The 23,835-nt window shown below is 41.8% G+C and overlaps 1 protein-coding gene across 1 annotated transcript in view; it reads left to right on the top strand.

Annotated features, from left to right (window-relative positions):
• hipk3b (homeodomain interacting protein kinase 3b) overlaps nucleotides 1–23,042 on the top strand; it is a 43,406-nt gene extending 20,364 nt beyond the window's left edge. Inside the window, exons 3-16 of the mRNA XM_050045375.1 lie at nucleotides 2,518–2,641; nucleotides 7,957–8,076; nucleotides 8,655–8,741; nucleotides 9,242–9,426; nucleotides 9,511–9,670; nucleotides 11,209–11,332; nucleotides 11,432–11,553; nucleotides 12,261–12,385; nucleotides 12,701–12,868; nucleotides 12,958–13,278; nucleotides 13,369–13,515; nucleotides 13,618–13,874; nucleotides 17,163–17,302; nucleotides 18,130–23,042. Of these exons, the coding sequence (XP_049901332.1) occupies nucleotides 2,518–2,641; nucleotides 7,957–8,076; nucleotides 8,655–8,741; nucleotides 9,242–9,426; nucleotides 9,511–9,670; nucleotides 11,209–11,332; nucleotides 11,432–11,553; nucleotides 12,261–12,385; nucleotides 12,701–12,868; nucleotides 12,958–13,278; nucleotides 13,369–13,515; nucleotides 13,618–13,874; nucleotides 17,163–17,302; nucleotides 18,130–18,600 (2,551 nt within the window). The 3' untranslated portion in view covers nucleotides 18,601–23,042. The remainder of the gene's footprint in view (nucleotides 1–2,517; nucleotides 2,642–7,956; nucleotides 8,077–8,654; nucleotides 8,742–9,241; nucleotides 9,427–9,510; nucleotides 9,671–11,208; nucleotides 11,333–11,431; nucleotides 11,554–12,260; nucleotides 12,386–12,700; nucleotides 12,869–12,957; nucleotides 13,279–13,368; nucleotides 13,516–13,617; nucleotides 13,875–17,162; nucleotides 17,303–18,129) is intronic.
• Nucleotides 23,043–23,835: the final 793 nt, after the last annotated feature.

Raw genomic sequence — 23,835 nt, 5'->3', positions numbered from 1 at the left:
AGGACGGAAAATAGATTTGGTTTCACGGGAGGGCGGTGAGGCTTCAGTTGCGTTGATTAGCACGTGCAACCATGGCAACATCCCTGCCCAAAACCCCACAAAACTAAAGAGAGGAAGGACCTGCTGTTTTTTGTTTGTGTCTCTTTATTTCACTCTGAGATTTCACTGTTGCACTGCTACATGGCATTCAACAGGGAAAGGTAATGGCAATACAGCAATACAACCTTCCTCTGTGTACCTAGAAGCACTTGTTTTGAATTGAACTGTTGGTGGAATCTGACAAAGACAAATAAGAGCTAATCATAACGGTGATGCCTAAATGCTCTGTCACTTTCTTTTCTTGGTCTATGTCTTGGCGATTCTCCTGAAAATAGAACTGGTTCAGGATGACTTAAGTTCATACTGGTGTCGTTATTTTGATTGATGTGTTTTTTTTTTGGCTTTTAGATTATGAAAGCAGCCTAGAGCAGTCTTAAAAATGTTATTTATCACATGGATAAGAATACTGAGCACCTGAGAAGGCCTTAAAATGAATTGTTTTGCTGTAGTAATTATTGTTAGCATAGGACACAATGAGCAGGCTTATTGTGACTTTAAGAAATAGGGAAGTATTCTTAATAAAAGCAGATTATGGAGGCCTGAATAGAAGCTCTTATCTGCTGCATCTTGAATTGACGGAGCCAGTGGGCAGTCAAACTCAGAAGTTGAATATGAGCTGTTGATGGTCTCATGCATTACCTGCTGCAGGGGGCAAGACTGCCAGGTTTTGGTTACAGAGTAGTCTCACTACTAGACCAACGCAACGATGCCTTGTTGTGCTGCTCAAGCTGTAGTGATCAGCTTTACTGTACATCCCTTTATTAGCCTGGTGTCCTGATGAATGCAATGCTGTGTTGATGTGTAGCTTCTCTCTTCTCACTCCTTCAGGGAAAACCTGTTCCTTATAAATAGGACATGCCTGTGAGGCTGAAATTGTTGGCATAACTGCCTGGTTGGTGTTTCTGCAGCTATGTTGCCCACTGCACCAGCTGTTGCATGCATTTGTTTGGGACCATGTGATAAATAAGTCTAAAACTTATTTTAGCAGGTCTTAAATTTGCTGTTGCTATCCATATGTCCCACACCATTCAGTCCCATATGGCTCCAAAGACGTCATAGGGTAATTATGAAAGCTCAGGATTGCCTTAGTTGGTATGTGCAGCTTTCTGAAATAGCAATCTTAGTCACTTGTGCCAATTGTCTTGAAATCTCATCCTCGTCATTCTTGGGATTACTTCAATCGTCTGGATTCCTTCACGTTGGTAAATAGATTGTAGAGGCTATATTTTGTATAAGTGCTGAATGGAAATGAAATGAGATCTTTCAGTCATTCAAGTTTCTCTCTAAGTTAGTATTAGAGCTGAGGTAGTCTGATGCTGTTAGCTATGTAGAGAATAAGGGCATAATTATTTTTTTGATAATTATCAAAGCACAGTCTCAGTATATTTGTATTGAATCATTATGATTATAAACAATGTTCAAACATCCCCAGCCCTGTTGTTGCATAAAATAGGGGATATCTAATGTCTAATAGGTATGTACTGTTATTCTCAGTGCCAGGTAGTCATTGTGTCTTGTCTTATTTTAACAAGCCCGGAGGCCACTCCTGCACACGCAGGCTTGTATCTGAGAAAAGAGCTCAGGCTACACCGTGCTGTCAGTGCACTGTCACAGTTTATAGGCTTTGTGGTGTGTCCTAAACACAGAGTTCTTGACAGTTGTCAGCATGTTTTACCTGTATTGGTGCTGACAGGCCTGCGTCACTGCTAGCCATCCCTGTGACATGGTATTACAGCGCTTATTATGGAGTTACTTGAAGCAACTGAGCCAGCACGTAGGCCAGGACATAGTGGCTGTGTTTCTTATTTCCTATCAGCCCTAGAGCAGATACAACAGCCTGTCAAAGCTCTGATCCTGGCCTGGCTGACCTGCTAACCCACTGACTCAGCCTGCTGACACCTGGCTGGGCGACTCTCACGCACAACACTGACTTACAAGTCACTTGGCACCGACACACATGTACGACAAACTTCCTTCCCACCATGACAGTGTTAATAATGGAAATTAATTTGCTCAGGACATCAGCACCAGCCTAAAAAGCCAAAAAGAAATGCATGCATCAGTGGTGAAACTGAGAGAAAATGGTTTTAAGGTGTTGTTAGTGCTTAAACTGAGTTAACTGACTTAAATGCTTTATATGTGAAAGTATGATAACAAAAATATAAACGATATATTAAAGGAGTTTATATTCTTCTCAGTTTTTTTTCTTCAGGGAAATATTCAGTGTTTATTGTGAGCTTTATGAATATGTAGTGTTTGTTTCAGAGATCTGTTTTAATTTTGGCACAGATGGCACAAAGACATCATTTAGTCATTTTTAAATGAGAGAAAAAAAGTACAAATAAATCACTGTTTCATATAAAATAATGTTATCGTGTGACCTTAGACTAACAGTTGTGTGTTTTGTCTGTTCCGCAGGGCTCCAGAGATTATTTTGGGATTGCCGTTTTGTGAAGCCATAGACATGTGGTCCCTAGGCTGTGTGATAGCTGAACTTTTTCTGGGCTGGCCCCTTTACCCCGGGGCCCTCGAGTACGACCAGGTAAACAACCTTCTTCTGACCACCGCTCATTTTTAGCTGCAATTGGTTTACGGTTTTAGCTGCTGTTTTTGTGCTGTTCAATCCCTCCTGTGGGCCTCCTGCTCTCCTTTCCTTTTTGTTCTATAGGCAACTTATCCCCGCATCTCCTGCTTCTAGTTCCAGCTCCTCTGACTCAGTCTCTCCTCTCTGTACCATCTCCACATGAAAACTGTTTTCCTCTGGCACAGTGGGCCTTCCCTCCATTTATAGGTTTTACCCTTTCTACAGCCTTTTCTCCATTAGAGGTCAGCCCCCCCATCCTTACCCCACTCATGTGGCTGTCGGAGCAGCGTTACGCCCTCTGTTTCCACCCAACCAGTTATTTTCCCGGTCTCCTCTCTGTCCCTCTTTTCTTCTCTCTTTTCCCCTCCTTTTTCCATTATCCCCTGCACTTTCCAATCAAGGCAGCCCACAGAGGAGTGGGTTCACTGTGTTTGTTTCCGAGTTTGCATTCAATCCAGTTTTCTATTACAGGCTTGCCTTCAGGTTACTGACTCACACGTGGCTCCCGCTGTTGAAGTTTAAGGGATATGTGATCCATGGCCACTTCAGTCTAAATCTCCCAAAAGACGTGTCGCAAGGATTGAGTTGGGAAGAGAAGCTGACAAAGCCTTAAAAAGGCAGGCTGGGGTTGTCAGCAGCCGAGTTTAGGACAGATGGCTTGAAGCTAGAACAAGAATGCGACATTGTCACAGTGTGTACAATAGCAAGAATCTGTTATTTTAATCTGTGTGAGATTTACGCCTAATGCCATTTTAAAAGTACTGGAGGGATTATCTGTATAAGGATGACGTGGATGGGAGGGAGCAGAAACTTTTGAAGTTTAGGGAAAGAAAAACTTGTGTGCGTAATCACACACAGAAAGATGGTGATGGATTGTTTGAATGAAGAAAGAGACCGAGGGCTCAAGTGACTTACAGTAACAAATTAGTGCAGCATTTACTGCTTCCGTGGTGACGTACGTACCCTGAGGATTGTATCAGCTGGCGTCTGTGACAGTGAGCAGAAAGGCATATTATTGTGATTGATGGTATGTCTATTAGGAGCTGTTGGATGTCTGCCCCTCCCGGTGGAGCCCTGACAGTGTCTTCCCTGGACTAGACTGATCTGGGCTTATGTTGAGCTGCTTTCCCCTGCCCCGGAGCCCTATCTACTCAAAGCCTGCCAACAGAGCCTCAGTCAGATCCTGCTGTGTCCCATGCAGCACCCTACATTACAGCACTCAGCCCCACTTCACACTGCGCTCATACCAAAGTATTTTTATGGCCAGGCATCATTTTTCACTCTCCCCAGGACTGAGACAGGAGAGATAACTCAACACCTCCGAAAGAGATTTGACTTGAGCGCAGCACCACCAGTCTAAATATGATGAATCTGTTTTTGCAGGAGCCAGTCAGCATGTCGCAAAGCTGCTTTAGAGATATCTGGGGGGGAGCCTCCTCGATTTAGTAAGGGACTGCTCGGAGCTGATGGGGTTGACAGGGGTGGGTGGAGAGAGACGATGAAATAAAAAGCAAGAAACATTTGAGAAGGAGCCTGTGGAATGTAACATGTATCAGATAGAGATCAAAACCTACTGTGTGTGAACGGACGACTGAATTCGAATCCAAAAACGGTGTAAACACTGGCGGTGGATTGTGGTGGACGGTGTGAGTAATCTACAGAGAGAAAGCAAGAGTTGGCGCTTTAGGTTTCAGCTTGTTGGCTCTTGCACCTCTCATGTTACCATCTATTATTGTCTGATTATTTTAATACCTGCAGTGAATGTTAAGCTCTGGATGTTCTCTGGGATGACTGAACTTGCCACCCTGGCCCGTTTTAGCAGAACGGTTATGTAGTAGAGTCGGAAGCACGTCCCAGAGGATCCCTGTTTTTGCCCCGTGCCTTTGAGAAATACACTGAATCCCTGCTCTCTGACTGAACTGTGCTTTGACACCCACCCCACATAGGAAACACTATCTCTCTTTCCCTTGCGGCCAACTGGTGCGTTGGATTCAGTTTGGTCATGGACCTTTCCAGTGAATGGGGAAAAGCAGCCTGTGCAGAAGCATAGGGTGAATACAAAAAAAACAAAATCCCAATTTAGTGAGTTTATTTTCTGTTTTTTTTTCTGGAGGCTTTAATCTCATAATGAAGCAAAGTACAATGCACACATAGCTAATTAAAGTTCTCTCAAATAAGTCATCATCAGTTATAATCATTGTGTAAGCGTTTCAGAGAAATAGAGTAGCATGAAGAACACAGACTCATACTTGTCTGCCCGTCTTTTGTCTCTCACAGTCACCCACAGCCCTATCAGTGACAGAAAAACATGACATACAGTCAAATGAGCTCACAGATGCAAACCATCATCCTTTCTATTCAGAGGTGTTTGATGTTAAAAGTATCCAAAGTTCAAAAACAAAAAAATAGCTCATCCAACTTGTCTCGATATAAATGGACATCCTTAGTTTTTCTAGCATCAAAACCAGCTGTTACTTTTAGGTTTGCACCACTTGCAGTGCATCTCCTACGATCCTTTATTGGCTTCCTCCAGCAAAACAAGAGTTTGAAGTGAGTTCAAAAGGTTTAAGACATGTATGATCGTAAATTGGCGCTCCATGTGCTATCAGTCCGATACATACTGTGTATATATATATATATATATATATATATATATATATATATATATATGTAGCAGGACTTTAAAATAGAAAGCTTGTAAATTTTTATTGCTTTAAATAAATAGCCAACTGACTGTATGTCAGTAAACAGCTAGGCAGCTGACTGCTGGTGTGAGGTGTCATCCAGGGGCCACAGGGTGATCTGGCTGGAGCAGACTGAGTTGCTGCCACATCCTTCTTCCCCCCTTTCTTCTTCTTATCTTTCTGCTAGGGGTCTTGTTCCATGCCACACAGCATATTGTATTTATAACCCTGGCTCCTCCTCCTCCTCCTCCCATCCTCCCCTCGCGCTCTCCCCTCTCCTTACCTCATCCCCCAGTCACACCATCTTTTACCACATGCGGACAGCACGAGGCTGCTCACCTCATTGATGTTGCAAACCTCACGACTCAGCCAGTGTCTCATTATGAATGGCTATGATTAGCCCAGGTGCAGAGTCTTGGGTATGACTCGTCCTGATCCCATGTTTTTGTCTTGTTGATCTCTCTTTATGTCCTCTTTGAGCTCTTTGTCTCTTGCTTTCTCAGACACCGTACAAGTAAGGGTCGGTGCACACTGTTGCAGAGATCAAGGATATGTGTGCTTGCCCATTTATTTCCTCTTTGTGGCTTGGCCTAGCTGGCAACCTGGAGGATCTGTAAGAATAAGAGGATGTAGGCAGGGTCAGGGGAAGCAAAAGGGATTTGGGTTAGTGTCAAGGCTCCAGAAAGAGTTTTCCTGTTTGTAAGCTGGCGCGACCTCCTGTACCCCAATGTCAAAAATGTGGAAGAGATTCATTGTACATTGGATAAGTAGGAGGGTGTGTGTCCATTATTTTATTTTAATTTATCGTAGTGAGTATTGTCATGTCATGGTGTGTTTTGTTATCTGGACAACCATAAAATAAAATACTGCCTGTACTTCCTGTCTGCTCTGCAGCAGGCCCAGGCTCGCTAGATAGTTGTTTTGTGGAGCCGTAGCTTTGCACCAGTGATCTCACTGGTTTGCGAGATCTCTGCAGAGACACGCCTTCTGGGAAAAATAAGGGTTTTCCCGTCACAAGAATTTTCCCACCCACACATACTGGCGGGCTGTGTTGTTTTTTGGTGTCTGTTTCTGTTTATATGATGTTGCTGAACTGCAGCACAGCTATATTATGGACATGAAAAGAGGGGAATTTTGTCGGTGTACTTTAAGGGTGAAGTTTGTTGGAATTGACAGTGTCGGTAAACCTTGACTAGATTATGAATGTGAATGTGTAAGACTAAAAATGAAAGAAAGGGAGAGAGATCTTGGCTGACATAAATCATGTCCTGAGAAAATGATTTAAGGAAAGCAAAACCAAAAGGGAGAAATGGACAGTGACACAGTGTGCTTTATGATACTTGGATTTTAGTGTGTCTTGCGATAAGCTATGGGATCTTCATCCCATCCAATCTAAATCTCTTGGCAGATGAGATTACATTTATCATGCATGCCGTCAGAATCCCAATGAATGCATTGCTTGATCATAAACTCATCTATAGCCAACTATCATAGGCATAGGTCCCACCCACACAAACAGAGACACATTGCAGTGTTTGCACCTCAGCAACAGACTGATATAACCCTTCTGCTCAAGCATCACATTGGCGAAGGGGAGCAACTTGAAGATCGACACTTGAGTAGCTTCCAACAAAAACAATTTCAGTCTCCGTATTTCATCTTTTAGATGTGAGGGGCGTCACTCACTGACTCACTCGTTCACGTTTATCAGGCTGCAGTGTGGAAGCTTCATGTGTGAAGTAAAGGGGTGAGGATTTGTTTATCTGCCTTAGATCTAGATGTGTATTTCACAGAGAAAAGGGAAGATGGATCTCATTATGTTAATCTGCTCCATTTTAAAGTGTCCAGTGACTCCTTCAGTATCCTCACCGTCCTCCCAATGTGCGACTCTTTGCTCCCTCTTTGCTCCTCAGCAGCACTGAATCTCTAATGGTTGTTGTCTTTTACACTTGTGTGTGATTGACGTCAGCCAGGCTTCTCAACCGGACTCCTCTCATAAACCTGTGTGTGCCACTTTTGCCCTGCAGCATCTGACTGATGAGCATCATTGCCCAGCAAAGCATGTGGCATTGAGACTGTAGGAGCCTTGTTATCAGAGTTTACATGAAAAGACCCTGACACCTTTCAGGGATAATAAGCTCAAGTTACACTCAGTACAAGGGTCTCATTTGAGTCTAGCCATTTGTCAGGAATGTGGCATCTTCAAGGTCTCTGCAGCTGTCTCCACTATGTACACATCCACACACAGTAGCTTTAACTGTGGGGGATATTATAGTGTGATGTCACTGTGAATGACCTTGTAAATTTTCAGCACATAAAAGAGTGTCAGTATAAAGTGCTGTGGTGACATGCTGGTTTTGGAGAGAGTGTGGATGACGGAGAAATTAACACTAACAGTGAAAACCAGCATTTACTCTTGAAATGACATGTTTAGAATGAAGACAAATGTTGATTGTTTAATATAAAATAGCACTGCAGAGCTTCCTCTTTTAAACCAACATATATTGCCTTTTTCTTTAGGCACAAGATTAATTTCTTCTTCTGTTTGTATTCTTGTCTCTTCCCACTTCCCCTCCCTATGTCCAACAGATTCGCTACATCTCTCAGACACAAGGTTTGCCGGGGGAACATTTATTGAACACGGGGACAAAGACAGCACGGTTCTTTTGCAGAGAGTCTGACTCACCTTATGCAGCATGGAGACTAAAGGTGAGACGTATTTACACACCTGCAAAATATGGCAGATTGGCTCACTGCCACTAACCTCAGAACAAGTAACCTCTACCCTTGTTTTGCTTCACATAAAACTGATGGTGAAAATCATAGGTCAGCTCCAACTCAGTGAACAAATATTTTCTTCCGTCCTCTGGGGAAACCAAGAATGCAGTTCCCAATAAAGAGGCAATGATAGCTTTCCGGAAGCAAAACCAAAACATGCACAGAGGGACCAACTGTGTGGTTAAAGTCTTTTCAAAGATAAAGCTAGAGAGAATATTATACTAACAGTCTGCTCGTCTTAGTGCGTCAAATACTGTGAATCAGCTTAGGGATCTAAAATGACGTTTTTTCCAATAAGCACTTTACTGGCAGAGGCAATGCATTTTGGGAATATGAGTCATGAAAACCCACCCTGCCTTCCTGCTTTGGGCTTTGAAGTTCTTCTTAGGAAGAGTGAAGTAGTTTATAGGAACATATAATGTATTTAAAATCTTAGTGTAACTGAGCATGGCAACTGCCTTGCTAAATTCAGTTCTTGCGGCCCGATTTAACTTTTTCTTTTTCTTTAGTCAACAGATGAACATGAGACGGAGACGGGAATGAAATCAAAGGAAGCCAGGAAGTACATCTTCAGCTGTTTGGATGACATAGCGCACGTATGTACAGCTGCTCGGACCACAACGTACCTCACAGCTCTTCAGAGGAAGTTCAACATCAGATGTTGAGAGGATGTAGGCTACTGGGTCTTTACCAGAGGAAGTACACCCACAGCTGTTTGAGCAGAATATGAAGATTATAAGTGGGAAAGAAACAAGCACCCCTGAGCTTGACTTCCCTTCAGATAGATGCATAACCCAAATTATAAGATGGAGGTTCAGGTTTCACTCACTATTCTCTGTAGAAACACACCACAGGTGGAAATTCCCCAGATAACCATCATTGTTGTTTCAGATCTGTTACGTAGTAAGTCTGAGGAGATTCTTGAGAATTCATGTTCATGACTAATTAATTAGCATTTTTAGGAAACTGGTATCATATTTAAACTTGTGTGTAGCGTACTGTAATGTAATAATTCTAATTTTACTAAACTTTTTTCTTTTAATATGTTACTTTGTTGATGAAAAGTAGTTTTAATACTAAAACGTTTTTATTCCAGGTGAACTTGGTGATGAATCTGGAAGGTAGTGACTTGTTGGCAGAGAAGGCAGACCGTCGGGAGTTTGTGGGCCTGCTGAAGAAGATGTTGTTGATTGATGCAGAAGAGAGGATTGCCCCTGCTGAAGCTCTCAGCCACCCCTTTGTGACAATGCAACACCTGCTCGACTTTCCCCATAGCAACCAGTGAGTCCACTTTGCCTCAGACTTTTCAGACATGCTGTTATTTTGACCTTCCCACATAACTTTGTGTCACTCCCCTGCCTGTAGTGTGAAGTCATGTTTCCACATCATGGATGTTTGCTGGACTCGTCCCAGTGCATACGAGGCGGCCAACAGAAATAAAGGTCCTTTCATCAGACCTGTGACCACAACCGCTGCTGCCTCTGTCAACCACCCATTCAGCAAGATTACCGGTGTCCACACACAAGTAAGTCGCTCAGGATGTGTCTGCATCATGATCTGACATCTGTGTGTGTGTGTGTGTGTGTGTGTGTGTGTGGTGGGCATGTGATTATACTTACACATAGTAATCTGTAGATCAGGGAATTAGAACAAAGGAACCAGCTGATAAGTTCGGAAATACTATTTATAACAGTTACATATTTTCTTGTTTCCTGAGCTGGAGATTGAAAAAAGAAGTCTAAGCAATGGAATAATCACAGGTGGTGTGGGTCAATGACATGCAGTGTGTTCTGCTCATCTGCTCCTGTGAGGACTGATCATGTAGATAATTTCCTCGCCTTTATTGCTTTCGTGTATGCCGACTCGCCCATCTTATTGCGTCCTAGCACTGCTGTCATGGCAACAAAATCACGTCATGTTTCTGAGGTCATGGCAACGGTGCAAATCAGTGTTGTTGCTGAGGAAAAAAAAGGAGCTGACCCTTTTTTTTGGCATTGGCTCTTTTATAAAGCAAAACATCTCAAAGTCTATTCATAAACCATTATTCTGAGGATGTGACCTGGAAAGATGACGGGTTTTGACAGCATAACGGTGACTACACGTGTGTTTGATCAGTACAGACATAAGGATAACATAAGAAGGCTGTCTTATTATGTAGAATTGAAACCTGATGAAAGAATAACCAGTCACTTTCTTTGAAAAATAAAACTGCTCAGCTGTAGTTTCTGTTTCCATGGAGCAGTAGAAATGGTAAATCTTTGTTCTTCAGGAGAAAAGAAAACTGTGGTAGCTTTTTTAGTATTATCCTCTGAAAGGCTGCTTTGTGTTTACTATCATGTGTATGGGGGCTGGGCTACATGCAGGAGCTGTTGCAGAACAATATAGGCCTAGTTCTCGTTGTTCAATAAATGTGATTATAGCCAGGCACGAGAGCAGCCTGAGTAGTGAAGCAGAGGCACATGCTTGACTGTTCTTTGTTTAGCCCTCAGGCCTTTCTCAAAGAGTAAGTTCAGCATCATCTGAGGACCTTTTTGTTATCCAACATAAAGAAAAATGTAACATTGCTGAACCTGGATTAACTGGTGAATCAGTTTTATGAATGTTTTTTTTTTTTTTTTTTTTTAAAAGGTGTCCAATCATATGCAGTTTCAACAGATGAGATGAAAGTATTGATCAAGACATGTTCAGTAGTTTCCTTTGCCTAATGGAGTTCTTAAAGCATGGTGACTTCAGTTGTAATCAAGTGGGCCTTGGATTCTTTTTGATTCAGCAGCCTGAACTTCCTCTGGAGTAGTTCAGTTCATGTGTTTGAGGTCATGATAGTGATCTACCACAGGTGAGCTAAGAGAGACTCTGTTGTTCGACTGAAAAGGCAGGGTAATCCTTAAAGGTCACTGACTGACCCAGTAATATCTCAGTACCAGAGCGGTCCCTGGGCTCTGTATGGATAAAATACAGACAACTCTTGACAGAGATGTCGCCATCTACTGGCTCTTTCATGCTATTGTTGTTCATTGTTAGACCTCAGTAAAGTTCAGTCACACTCCTTTTTCTTTTTTTTAGGGATTAGCCCCATCAGCCCCATCAGTGATGCACCCTGGGATACCACTGCAGACAGGAAGTGGTCAGTTTGGATGCAACGATTCATTTCAGCAGGCACTCATTCTATGTCCCCCAACCATTCAAGGTAGGACGGTTGAATCTTTGTTTTTCTTGTTTATTATTCTTTGCGGTAGTTGGATTAAATATCTAAAAGTTAAATATTTCCTGTCCATTGTCCCCACAGGAATCCCCACCAACACAGCTAAACCAGCAGGCTACTCTGTTCGAATGGAGGCGTCTGTGCCTCTGGTCACTCAAGCACCCCCCATCCAGCCCATACAGATCAGACCTGGAGTCATCACACAGGTAATGGGGTAGCAAGGATAGGAATGATGGCCTTAGTGGTCAAACACTGATTGAGAGGGAGAGCTTTGCTTAATCTGCCTGATATCAGACAGAATTGTCAACTTGTTACACTCCATTTCCATCTTCAGTCTCACATTGCGCCCACTGATTTCCGTGGGGGTTCGATTTTTCCTGATCAGTCACTACAGACCAATGTATCTGCCTGTATCTAATGTCATTTTAAGTCCACACTGATGTGTAGCCATCCCAACATACCCTTTTTTCTAGGGTTTAAGAGTTGAGCAGAGTGAAGTACAAACTACAATGTCTGGTGATATTTAGAACATGATGATTTAGAACAGCCTCGAGAGCAGCAGTGTTTACCTTGTCTATAGTGCTTGTATTATCACACTTCATTGGTTCCAGCACAGTGCTTGACAACAGCATTAGTCCTGCCTATAACACTGAGTGGCTAATCGTCAATGCCCCTTGGATTGGTTGGTTTTATTTCAACCGAGAAACCGCTGTTTCATGTCACAAAGCCAGACAAATCGGTTAACTCAAACTTGGTGGAGTGGGCGGATTCAGAGGTCTGGTTCCAGGTAATGGCTTCATTAGTAAGTGTAGATAAGGTAAACGCTTTGATGGGTGAATTTATTTAATATCATTTATATTTCAATGTCATTCAGCAATAGATGTAACTGCTTTGCTTCTCTGAACTTGTACAGGCCTGGTCAAACCGTGCACAGCAGATCTTGGTGCCCACTTGGCAGCAGGTGACATCAGTGCCACCACCACCAACCACTTTGGCATCTGACACTGTGGCGGGCTCACAAAGATTGGGTGACTGGGGGTAAGGAATTTGTTTGTCTGTTTCAGGGGGTTGCAGCACAATACCTTTTTTGATACGTATTCCTTCTTGATGTGTTCATGTGTTTTAATATGCAGCATTATCTAAAGCAATATGTGTCAGTGCTTTATTACCTTTAGTTGCTATGTACACCCTTGGGAATGGCTGCGCTGCTCTGATACAGCACGCCTGCTCCCCTGAATATTAATGATCAATGAGTCATACATGTCCTTTGGGACCAGTGACTGAGACCATTTTGTCAGTAACGGTGCTAAAGGCTTCTGGCTCAATTTGCAATGTTCTGTTTTCTTAATGCAGGAAAGTGCGTCCCCATGGTAACCATTACAGCTCCATGATTGCACACCCTCAGCCATTCTTAACCAACCAAATGACCATGTCCACCCACCAGCCAATCAACATAGGCATTGCACATGTGGTGTGGCCACAGCCAGCTGCCAACAAGAGAGCCAAGCCTTGTGTGAACAGGTACGGCATGTGAGTTTTGCCTTTTGCAGCTAAAACACATACAGTTAAAGGGTTCTTCCTTTCTGAGACGACCTGTTTTTCTTCAATAGGGGCAGCAACTTCTCCCAAAACACGAACGTCCAAAATTTAGCATGCCAGTCCCCAAAGATGGCCGATACAGCAAAGAATGTGCAGCAGGTAGAAGCCAGGTGCCCAGAGGAAGGGCATACTGCAGGAGAGCAGCGAGGAACAGAGCAGGTGGAGGAGGATGATGAGAACTGCTGTAAGGTGGAGCCAGACTGTGAGGAGCTTTCAGTTTCGCAGGAGCAGCGGCAGGCTATGGTGATCTCTGACCTAGCTAGCCCAACTGTTAGTGTCATCAGTATCAGCAGCGACGAAGAGGAGAGTGCACAAAGACATTCAATGGGGGAGTGAGTATCAGCCATCAGGTTCCTTTTAATGATATATCTAAACTGGTTCAAAAATGTTGTGTCTCATTGTATTTGTCTCTCTGCACACAGGTGTAAGGGTAGTGCAGATTGTGAGGCGTGTCAGAGCACCGTCAGTATGGAGAGAGTCTGTTCCCTCAGCAGTCCAGACAGCACGCTCAGCACTAGCTCTTCAGCCTCAGCCCAGTCCAGCACCTCACCCTGCAAACACCCCAACAGGTACGGACAGTTCAACCGATTCAAACAAAGCTCCTACAAATGTTTTTCCTCGTTCTACATCAGTTGTCTCCTCCCTTCCTCACTGGTTTCCCCCCCTTGCAGTATGTCAGATGATGAACAGGAGAGTGGTTGTGACACAGTGGATAGCTCGCCTGCCTCAGACGCGTCCGGCCATAGCAACAGTCCCTTCGCACAGCAACGCTTCATTGGCGACAGCAACCAGAACTGCGAACCTCGTGTTGCGTGCGTTGCCCCAGAGACCGAGCCCAGCAAGCCAACAGTTCGTACTGTTGTGGTGCCTCCAATGAGGGTGCAGAACAACAACAACCCTGCTGTCAATGAAACATGTGGCAGCACAGGTAAAAACTGGACACATGATGCAGTGTTAACACACATACATTCAATATGTTTTTTATTCAAACATACAGACTGTAATTTCTGCAACTAGGGATCTTTCAATCAAAACAATTACAAAAGAGGGACTTAGATGACGTTGTAAAGTAGCATGGGAGTTGTTGTCTACATTGTTAAACAACCGCCATTTTGGACAAAAATCTATCTGATGCAACTAGGGATGCACCGAATATTCGGTAACCGAATATATTCGGCTGAATATTGCAAAAAAACACACATTCGGTATTCGGTGGAATAAGTTAAAAGCAAGGCTGAATAATAGCGGCGTTTTGATAACGCAATCAAACAGCGTGCCGTGACGGGCGGAATAAAATGTTGGTAGTGTGGCGATCCGTCCGTCACGGCACTCGCATTTGCGACTAAAATAGTTGAGCGAGCAAAATAGGCTTAAATCATTCAGCACGCTGTGTGAGCAGCCTACAGATTTCAACCAGCAGCAGAAACGAAAGGCGAATCCCACTGATTGTGGGTTGAACGGGGGTCACAGACACAGACAGCAACGTTAAGGTATTCCTGTCAAATACGGTGGCCATTGGCTTACCGGGCGACGAGGAGTCGGTTCCAATAATATCCTCTTCTTGGTGTCATGACTGCCCAGAAGTACCTGAACAGCCGAGCCAGCCTAACACAGGTATGTGATGTGTCAGAGGAGAAACGAGCCTTTCACATTTCTCTTTCTGGCAGTAACGGCCCACAAACCTCACCGCACTTTAGGGACTGTTCATTACTTATGGAGGGACTGTCAGGGGAGGAGGGTGGCTGGTTGATTTTTATTTTATTTATTTATTTTATTTTGATCCCCCCTATGTTCATCACTGANNTGGAGGGGGTTCATCTGCAAAAACTAATGAAAAACTAAACAATGATATTCGGTATTCGGTACTCGGTATTCGGCCAAGCGTTTAATAATATTCGGCTTCGGCTTCAGCCACAAATTTTCATTTCGGTGCATCCCTAGACGCATCTCAGGCAGAAATCATGTTCACTGACGAGGTAATGTATTTAAGTTTTGTTTCTGTTACGTTTATTTATGTTTATGTTATGTCATCTCATTCTAATGAAATAGTCGAAACTTACCATTAGCGTTAGATGAGTCAACTACCCATACAGCTACTATAGCTTACCTTATGTGGCAAATTCATCTGGATCGAAATTGAATTATAATATCAATAAATTAGGTCTCCACTGGATTACTGTGTGGCAAAATGGCATGCATTTAATGAAAAAATATGCTGTTTGACAGACAAAACACTGTTTTGCTGTTGCTGAGTAAAATTCTGTGACATTGTATGATTTACAAAGACATATTATCTGGTGTTTCGCAGAAGTCAGAGTAACTTGTATGCTCTTCACACTGCACTTAGCCCCAGGTTAAGGTAGCTGTTAGCGTGGGGCTAGGAAAGCCTTCACATTGGCACTGTCTTGACACATACCAAGTGGACGTACCCCAACTTTAGCCTATAGCTTGCTGGCCCTATTCTGGAGCGGGGTTAGCCCAGGGTTTGCAGGGTTATCCCCTGAAAAGGGACTTAACTCTTGGCTAAAAGTGGCCAGTGTGAAACGGAACTAAGTAAAGGCTAGAATTTGAGATGTTAACATGAGGTATATGTTCCATCTTACATTTAACCTAGAGATAATAGAAGTGCAGTGTGAACCATGTAGATCCTCAGTTTAGGTTAACCCTGAGTTAGCAATATTTGTGTGAAAAGGGGCTAGGTTAGCCCAGGATAAACTCTCAATCCAGGGATAAGGATAGCCATGGGCTAAGAGAATGCAGTGTGAAGAGCCTATAGAGGAAGTAAAGGGGATATGACGCCATTGACAAAACAAAACCCAAACGTAAACATTTTGGATGATACAAATACACAACTCAACAAAATATATAACTTGGGTACTGTCCGTTTTAGACATTTTAGTGCACAAATGTTATGTATTATATCTTAAAAGTCTGACTTTGAGTTAACCTAATAAGGCACATCATATTATATGTAAGGCCTACAGGTTGAAATTTGTGCTTTGTTACTTAATAACTGCTGGAAGTGACAGTGGCCATCAGAGTATTTACCCTGGTTGTTTTTAAACCTGAATGTCTCATATGAATGAAGCATGTGACAGGACATCTTTCCTTCTGCACACTCAGTTGCTTTGTGCCTGACACTCTGATCGTGTTAGCTGGTCAGAAGACTAGCAAGTGCATGAGTAGGTCATGCTGGCTCAAAGATCCAGTCACCACTGCTGCTGTCTGCTCCACAGGTCACATGGCCTGGGATTACGCTGTCTTTGTAGGCCACAGAGGTTTTCACAGGTGATTATGAGTGACCTGAAGTATCTGCTCTGATCTCTGGAGTGGATATTTGTTTGCTGTCATCACTCCTTACTCTGGCTCCAGACTGACTGAGTGCCCCTTTATCTGTGTGGATGTGCTCTTTTTAAAGCTACATAAGACATGCGTAATTGCTCAACAATGTTTAATGCCCGGAATAAAATATTCAAAACATGGATGTCAGGCAGAGAACATTGTCTGGCTGTCAGAAACAAACAAATGTGTGATGAATGTTTCTTTCTGGTGTTAAAGTGGAGTTACGCATGCTCTATGTAGGCGCTATAACAGCTGTGGTCAGCGAGACATCAACTGTCTTTCTCATAAACTGAGTACATCTAAGAGCTACCTCTTTATAGGTGTTTTAAAGCAGAGGGTTCAACTGTAAATCCTCAGAGAAAATCATACAGAGTCATATCGCCTTTCATGTCAGAGGCAGCCTCCCCCCAAACCCTCAAACTATTGCAACGAAAGCCACACATAAAAGGGCACAGCTTGCTATTCTAGTGCTACCAGGTGTATTTATAGCTGACAGTCTGACCCCACTATAAGCTCTATGAACAAGCTTAGTTACAAACTCCTCCCAGATCCTCCCAAACATATCTATTTATAATCACCTAGATCATATTCAGAGGACAGATGCCACTATGTTTAAAGGTTTGGACCAGATCAAACACAGCTGAAATCACTGATAAGCTTACAAAGCCTCCTGACACAAATGTTGCCATTTCTGCAGTTGTAGTTGGATCCAATCTCTGGTTGCATCTTTTTTTTTTTTTTTTTTTGCCTTTTGCGTGCCCTTACTTACACTGTGATATTGATAGTGCAACTCCATATTGTCTGCATTAACACATGTCATCTCCATCTCTCTGTGTTTCTCTGCTGCCCCTCTTAACATGACCTCCTACCTCAGTTTTGGAGTCTTCATGCCAATCCAAAGGGCGAGGCATTCCTGGGCGACAGCATCACCACTCCACTCCCCTCCACAACAGGCCGCAGAAGATCACCCCTGCATTCCAGCCCCAGCAACAGCAGCCTATAGGCTTTGGGCAGGTAAGTTGCAAGCAGGTATTTCACAATCACACTTATACACAGCTTTTTATATTTTATTCGTGTTGGCTGCAGAGAGACATTAGGGACATTTGGCCCCATAAATCAAGCAGAATATGTAGGACAAGTATTTGTATGGCCAAAGAGAATTGGTGTTTATTAAAGCTGACAAACAGTTGCAGGGATAAAAGCACTAATGCACGACCTCGGTTTCATCACTGGCAGAGGTAATGCTTTGGAGTGTTTGCTTGTGGGAAGTCCACATTTATACTATTGCCATGTCAAGTCATTGTATCTTGCACCTGCCTCTTTTCTGGAATGTGAATAAGTGGAGAAGTTGGCAAATTGTACTAGAAAGTGCCATTTCTAAAGTGCGTGTGACTACACTCTGTACATTTAGGTGATAAAAAGCACATTTGAATTGCAAATACTTCCTATTTATTGAGAGCAGCGGCCAAGAGCACACTTCATACTGAAATTAATTCATCTGCTACAGTAGCTTTTGTCGCAAACAGATCTACCAGCTCCGCTCCGAATTACTCACAGTTGGTGGGTGAACGTTTCCAATTGTGTTTGACAGTGAAGGCATTTTACTGTTACACTGCCTACTTAATGGATTGCTAGCAAGACAGAGAATGAATGGAATATTGTAATGTTAACACACAGATTGAACAATGAAATGAGGCGAATTTCAAGGTGGTTAATGACTGATTAGAGACACTGCATCGACATGTAGGAATGTGGAAACAGCAGCATCTAGTGGCTCTTAAAGATAAATTCTGTGTCAGTGAAGATGGTGAATCTGATAAGCAAGGTGTTTTCTTCCTCAGGTGCAGCATTTCGGTTCCTGCCATCAGGAATGGAACGGCAACTTTGGCCACCGGAGACCACAGGCCTATATCCCACCCACCATGCATGGGCACACATTCACCCTGTCCCACAGCAGCCCAAACCACACTACGGGCCCTCATCCCCACCTTGGGGGCCACCCGCACACCCAGCCCACCTTACTGTCCTACCCGCCGTCTGGTCCTCTGGTTACGGCTGCGCCCGTGGCCCACCTCCTGGCTTCCCCTGTAGCCTCCCGCCCCGTCCTCCAGCCCACGTACAGCATCTCCCACCCGGCAGGCATCGTGCATCAGGTCACAGTGGGCATCAACCCGCGGCTGCTGCCCTCCCCCACCTTGCACCCCCAGGGCCAATTCAAGCCCCTCTTTCCCCCGCACTCCTACATCGCCTCGCCCGCCTACGCCAGTTTCCCTCTCAGCCCCACCAAAATAAACCAGTACCCTTACATCTGAGCATGGCTGCCCAGGTACCCTTTATACCACCTGAGGGCTAAGCGAGCAGGGCGAAATCTATCTTAAACCACAAACAACATGGTTTTCATTTCCAAAACCATGGCACAACCACAGAGAAAGCAAGCTATTTTTTGAATCATGTAGACTTGGGTGTAATTGAACTTCAAGCTTTAAAAAGAAAAAAGAAAAAAAAAGAGTTCCAATGGTGGAGATGATTTGGGCAAAAATTAAGAAGGAAATAATGTATGAATGATTGAATGAAAGAATGAATGAGTAGTTAAACTCACACTTAATGTGTTTTGCACATTTGATATATATCTTTGCATTGGATCTTCTACGAATACTCCTCAAAACAGGTAAATAATTGGGGTGGTGTTGAATAGTTAGACTTTGCACCCCTGATCCCAGCTATTTTTCTATATTGCCTTCTTATGTGTGCAAGACACATCCATATTTGTAAAGCCATCCCAGTCTCTAGCTCTAGATCGACAGATGCACACGTCGTCCACAGTGTATGTTGTACTGCGTTTGAAGTATTTGTACCTTTTCGGTGTCTTTTGGTGTTAGCAATGTCAAGTCAATTAACCGATTTATATAGGGTTGTTCCTCACGCTGCATGTGGTCTTGCATGAGCAAAAATGTAAACGGAAAGATGCATAGACGTTGCTCTTATTGTTTGTGTCACAAGACTCGCTGCATTGTATAACTGTCCCCAGCCATAGTGCCTTACATATTTGAGGTTGTTAATGTTACTACTTATATATGACTATATACATGAATATTAATGTACTGGACTGCAGCACTTGAAATTCCAATCAGTCGATGCATCCTATGTGTGAGTATATATATGCACACGTGTATATGTCCATGCATAGCCTGCATGGATGTGATGTATCGCGGATAGCGGTGCTTATCTTTTGGAGTCAGTGTATATTTCAGTGTGTAGTGAGTTACTTTTCTGTTCTTTAAGAACAGCATGCTTTGCTGTTGCGAATGCTTACTGTTTTCATAAAAAAACATTTTTCGTTTTTGTTTTTTTAGTTCTCCCTTTCCCCCCGAATGAACTAGTGTACAAAGTGCAAGTACTGAGTATTGCTTAATATTTGATAATCACTTTCTATTTAGTGAAACTATTACTACAAACAGTATTTGTACTGTTTGATGAAACTGCAATACAATCTAAATAGTTGTTGATTCGTTTTCTTTTCTCGTCTTCGTATTTTCATTTTGAGTGTTTTCACTTTGTTTCTTAGGTGTTTAGAAGTGTGGTGGGCATGGCTTTGATTAGGTAAGGAAAAAAATGCAAATTAATTCACGGTATGGAATTTTCTAAGCCTGAGCAAACCATGCAGTATTCGATATACACACATATATGGACATATATTATAGAGCTAGACTATTTAGTACAGATGCTTGATAAGGTGTGAGTTAATTGTGTGCAATTCTCTCATTTATGCATGTGTGACAAAGTTAACTTTTTCCCTTTACATTATACCATTTGTTAAAGGCTTAAGGCTTATCGGTGTCGACTGCTTATTTTATACATTCCGTCAGGGAGGATATATACATATATATATATATGATGGTAGCACCAGTCTATATATATGTAGATATGCTGTGTGTGCATTTTATCTGTTCATTTTACTAGTTATGTGTTTTGTTTTTTTTGTCTTTTATTTTCAAATGAAGTTGCTTGTGCAGCACCAAAGACTGTAATTCATTTCCTGAGCAAGGTAGCTATTCTGTTTGCATAGACCTCAGTTATACTGTAGTCGTAGAATGGGGTTAAATTAAAACAAACAAAAAAACATTGTATTTAAAAAAAAAAAAAAAAACACGGCCGAGGTTTTGTCTAGCTTATTGGGCAATTAATAAGTCGTATCATTTCTTTCTTGAATGTATCATAGATAAGCTGCTATATGATGATTGCCACTTCGATAGCTGTGAAATTAGGTGATTTCTCTGAGTTTAAACCTAGCGTTGCTATTTTTGTATAGGTCCCTAATTATCTGAAATAGAAGTGGTTTTTTGATTTTTGTGTTTTTGCGTTCATATTTGGAGTGTCATTGTAACTACTGTATTGCTGATGATGAACATTAGTTGCATTTGTTGTTTCTCGGGGTGTGTGTTTTTGCATCAGTATTTTATCCTTATTAACCTTTCGGGCTCATCACTGCATATAAATGATGTATCGATGTAACTTAATTTTTGTATGTTTTCATATTGACGTTTTGTACACATCTAAAGCTGTAGCTTGCAGGATTGATTTAACTTTTTCATTGTACGTATCTACGGTATACTACCAGTACTCTGCTGTGTGTGTCGCAGGAGCACTGTGAGATGCCAGAAAAGAGAAAATCCATTGTGTTCATTGAGAAGCTTCAGTAATGTTTCCACCGATTACACAGAAACACACTCGCCACTAAGCACTCATACAGGTAGTTAGGCTTGTAAGGGTTCGGGGTTGATTGGACTGTGTGTTCAGAACTAAATTAAGCCCAATGTTTCTGTTCCAAAAATAATGTTTTACAACTCGTTTTACTGTTAAATTGATTTGATCAAATATTTATTGCAACCTTTTTAACTGTTCAATGTTATATCCGGCTAGAATATCAGCTTCACAGCTCGTTATTCTAAACTGCCTTTTGTTCGGATCGCTCTCCCCTTTATGAGTGTCTCATATCGAAATGATGTTTTGTCAACGCAAAACTGTGGCCATCGTTATGTGTTCCTTACCGAAATTGAGACAGTGTGAGCAGCACTGTGTACGTGCCTTGAGCTTCAGAAAGTGAGAATTCAAGATGGTGATTCTTCACCTCTTATATGAGGAGGAAGGCATAGAATCCACCAACAGTCCGTTACCATATAGAGTAGGCAGTCTTTCTACGGCCACATGACCAGGAATAATAACAACAAAAACACAAAATAGGACATGCACATGGTGGTGGTGCTCTTTGTTTCAGATAGCCGCCGCCAAAGCCTCTCTGTGATAACACACACACACACACACACACACACACACATACAAAAACACAGACACACACACTTTGAATGATATGACACTCGACGATCTTTGGATAGTCACTCTGGCTGAACAGCAGATGCAATACTTTACATTGTGCGGTCATTGCACCACCAAGTGTTCTTAGATAATCTCCATGCTTTACATTACCTTGCATGTACACCTAAGTTGCTTCACTTTGTCTGCCTCGAAGCTGTCTGCTCAGAGCAGCTTTTCCATCGTGCAAGTACAGGCTGAGCGGGAGTAACCAGAGCACAGCTGACAACACTGGCCTTTAAAAAAAAAAAAAAATCCGAGGAGCCAGTGCTTTATATCCAGTCTTATCTGGATTCTGTGCTCTGGATGGAAACTGCTCTGTCAAGGAGATTATTGTGGTTTCTCTGCACAGTCAGTCATGAGTACAATACTCCACATTTAAACACTGACATTGATATGGTTTTTTTGAAAGCTTTTTTTTATATATATATTACTTGTACGCTTTACCGATCGTACTCGAGTATCATTTTGGGAAAGTAAGATTACGATGACAACAAGGCATGAACTTGGCAGATTAGTGCTTGAAATAGTTCCCCAATAATACGCATGTTGAAATGAAATCTGTGTTTTGATTCCTCCAAAGGTATTCACCAGCAATGCGCCTGCATAAACTCTCCCATACTTGTTAGGAAAAGAATGGATGCAAGCGGAGAGATATCTTAAATCTGTTTTTATTTTCCACACGATTGACACCTTGGGTTTTATGGAATTTTTTTTTCTTTTTTTAAAGATTCATGTAACATTTAACAGATAAAAACAGTCATTTGTAAAATTACTACTATTAAAGTTATGACTTTGATATCAGAAAACAAATCCTCTGCTGCGGTATTATCCTTTAGAGATGTTAATTCAGGGTCTGTATTAGTCTAAATGTACTACTGTGTTACTCTTTGCTTTGATTTGATAAGATTTGTTTTACTCAAGCTCTTATTTTTCTGGTCATCTGTATCAATTTCAGAGTTAATTCACACTGCAAGTTATGGAATCATCTGTTTAGATTGCTCATCAAATAGACTTGATTATGAAAAATCTGAACTGTTACTGTTTTAATACCTGTAGATTTTTTGTGGCTTTGTTTTATTATTTTTTTTTGTTTTTCGTTTCATTTTGCTTTTTTTATTTTGTGCTACACTAGTTTGCCATGTAGCAATTGCACTGTGCAATATTTACAGTATGAGGACTGGGAAAACTAACTCTATGGATGTGATGTCTCAGTTTGCGATAGTGTTTCCTCTCTAGTTCTCAGTGATTTAGGTGTGACCAAGCCTTCTCTACTTTGTCACATTAAGCGGGTTTTCCAGGTGACTCTTTTGGTGAGTGTCAAAATAAGACTTTATCGTGTATTATTGTTAAGATTCACTTTGAATTAAAAAAAATCTATTGATGCAGCTGTTTCTGACTCGGTCTGTTTTCACCATCATTTAATTCATTCAGATCCTTTTTATTTAGTATTGAACACATGCATGTACAACAAATCTAATTGGTCATATTACAACTTCTACACCACATTGTCAAACAGTGCTAGTTAGTGTTTCCAAATTTGTAGTAGGAGGAAAGGATCTGCAACTGATTTGTGTTTTTCAGTTTGTCATAAACATTTCTGAGTTAATTTCTGGGTGATGTACATCACAATTTTCCAGACACCTTCACATCCCTTGTTTTGTCTGACCTCTAAGATGTTGAATTTGAAATGATACCAAAAAGAGAAAAGCAGCAAATCCTCACATTTGAGAAACTGAAATCAGGCTGTTTTTTTTCAATATTATCAAAATTGTTGTGAATTAATTTTCTGTCTGTAAAATGCTGGATTGGTGATTAAGTTTCTGTTCCAAAACACATAAAAATTTGGACATTTCGTGGGAATAATTCCGTTCTTACTGTGCAAATTTCATCTGATGATGACGATAATTTTATATGACTGAGAGCTCAGGAACACAATAAGTGGACCCTGTGGTGAGATCTCAAATAATAACATGGGCGAGCGCTTCACAGCTTATCCTAGATTCAATTTAAAACAAACGAACAAACAAAAATAAAATGAAATAAAAATAAAAAATAAAATAAAATAGAATAAAAATAAAAAAATGAAATGAAAAAATAAAATAAAAATAAAATATAGCAATAACAATAATAGTAAATAATAATAAAATGCTTATTAGTGTTATTATTATTGCTAA

Source organism: Epinephelus moara, chromosome 1 (genome assembly GCF_006386435.1).
Source record: "Epinephelus moara isolate mb chromosome 1, YSFRI_EMoa_1.0, whole genome shotgun sequence".
NCBI lineage: Eukaryota > Metazoa > Chordata > Actinopteri > Perciformes > Serranidae > Epinephelus > Epinephelus moara.
Note: the sequence above shows the minus strand (reverse complement) of the source record. Positions and strands in the feature narration are given on the sequence as shown.